This window comes from Monoraphidium neglectum, assembly GCF_000611645.1.
Source record: "Monoraphidium neglectum strain SAG 48.87 unplaced genomic scaffold scaffold00605, whole genome shotgun sequence".
NCBI classification, from domain to species: domain Eukaryota; kingdom Viridiplantae; phylum Chlorophyta; class Chlorophyceae; order Sphaeropleales; family Selenastraceae; genus Monoraphidium; species Monoraphidium neglectum.
Genome location: NW_014013023.1, coordinates 11,505 through 12,745, shown reverse-complemented (window position 1 = coordinate 12,745; position 1,241 = coordinate 11,505). Strand labels below are relative to the sequence as shown.

The window sequence follows — 1,241 nt, the reverse complement described above, 5'->3', positions numbered from 1 at the left end:
GAACATGTGCGCCAGGCTTGCCTTGTTTTCAGCCAGCTTGCTGACTGGAAATCGGTGTGCTACGGCTGTAACGCACCGATGCGTCGAGTGTGCATTCAAGGGGATGCATCACCAGCATCTCACACTTCTTTGCACCTTTGCACCGGCTGTGTGGGTGTGCATCAAAGCGTCCTCGCATGTCAGAGTCAGCTGCCTTGCTCGTTCGATTGCAGTACGATCAAATACAAGGCAACCGACGTCGCTTATGCTTCAAAACTCTCTGTATCAATTGACTGCTTACTGTGACGCACTGCTGCATGTTCCCGCCCTGCCGCACCCTGTGGTAAAGGCGACTTGCCTGCCCACCTGGCGGCACGCATGGCGCAAGTCCACACGGCCATCCGTCTCAAGCTGTAATCTGAATACAACAGGCCAGCCTCTTGCCTCGTCACCCACCGATTCCGNTGCCAATCCACGCACACATGCAAACGCGGGTCACACATACCACCCGCGCTCAAACAGCGCCCGCGGCACGGCGCCCGCCCACCGCGCCCGTCCCGCCTCGCTACCTTCGGCCGACAGGGCGGCCTCGGCAGACCCCAGCACGTCATACCCTGCACACCGGGGCGACCGCATCCACGCGTCCTGCACACTCTGCCCGGGCGCGACCTCCAGCAGAGGCACCAGTGTGTAATCCACCCACTCCTCAGCACCAGGCGTCACCCCAATCTGCTCAAGCCGGTTCGCATAACAGAACAGCAGCACGCGGCGCCGCTGCGGCCGCGCATGGGCGCCGCGGCCGCCGGCCGCCCCGCCCGGGACCATCACTGGCGCCCTGCCTGGCTCGCAGTCGTCCCCACTGCCCTGTAACAGGGCCTCAATTTGATTGACCTTCTCCCAGCCCCAGGTCAGGGCGCCCGCGAAGCGGCCGGGCGGCCGCCCGTTGCCGCCGGCCGCCGGCTCGAAGCCGTCGGCGCGGAACGCGGCGAAGGGCCGACCGTAAGCGCGGCGCAGCAGCGGCGGCTGCGGCACGTTCGGCGCGTCCATCCGGCCCGGCGCGTCGCCGCCGGGCGCGGCGGGGCCGGCTCCGGCCCCGGCGGCTTCCGCGGCGTGCGCCGCCGCGGCTGCGCCCGCCCTCTCTGCCGCTTCTGCCGCTGCTTCTGCCGCCGCTGCTTCTGCTGCCGCTTGCTCATCCAACTGCAGCTGTGCCTGCTCATGCTGCTGCTGAGATGCTGATAAGTCCAAAGCCAGTGACAGCTGTC

The 1,241-nt window shown here is 66.6% G+C and overlaps 1 protein-coding gene across 1 annotated transcript; it reads right to left on the bottom strand.

Moving 5' to 3' along the window:
• Positions 1 to 474: 474 nt before the first annotated feature.
• MNEG_4382 (hypothetical protein) lies at positions 475 to 1,026 on the bottom strand (the record flags this gene model as incomplete). The annotated part of the gene is made up of 1 exon (XM_014047142.1): positions 475 to 1,026. The coding sequence occupies one exon, from the start codon at positions 1,024 to 1,026 to the stop codon at positions 475 to 477; it is 552 nt and encodes a 183-aa protein (XP_013902596.1).
• Positions 1,027 to 1,241: the final 215 nt, after the last annotated feature.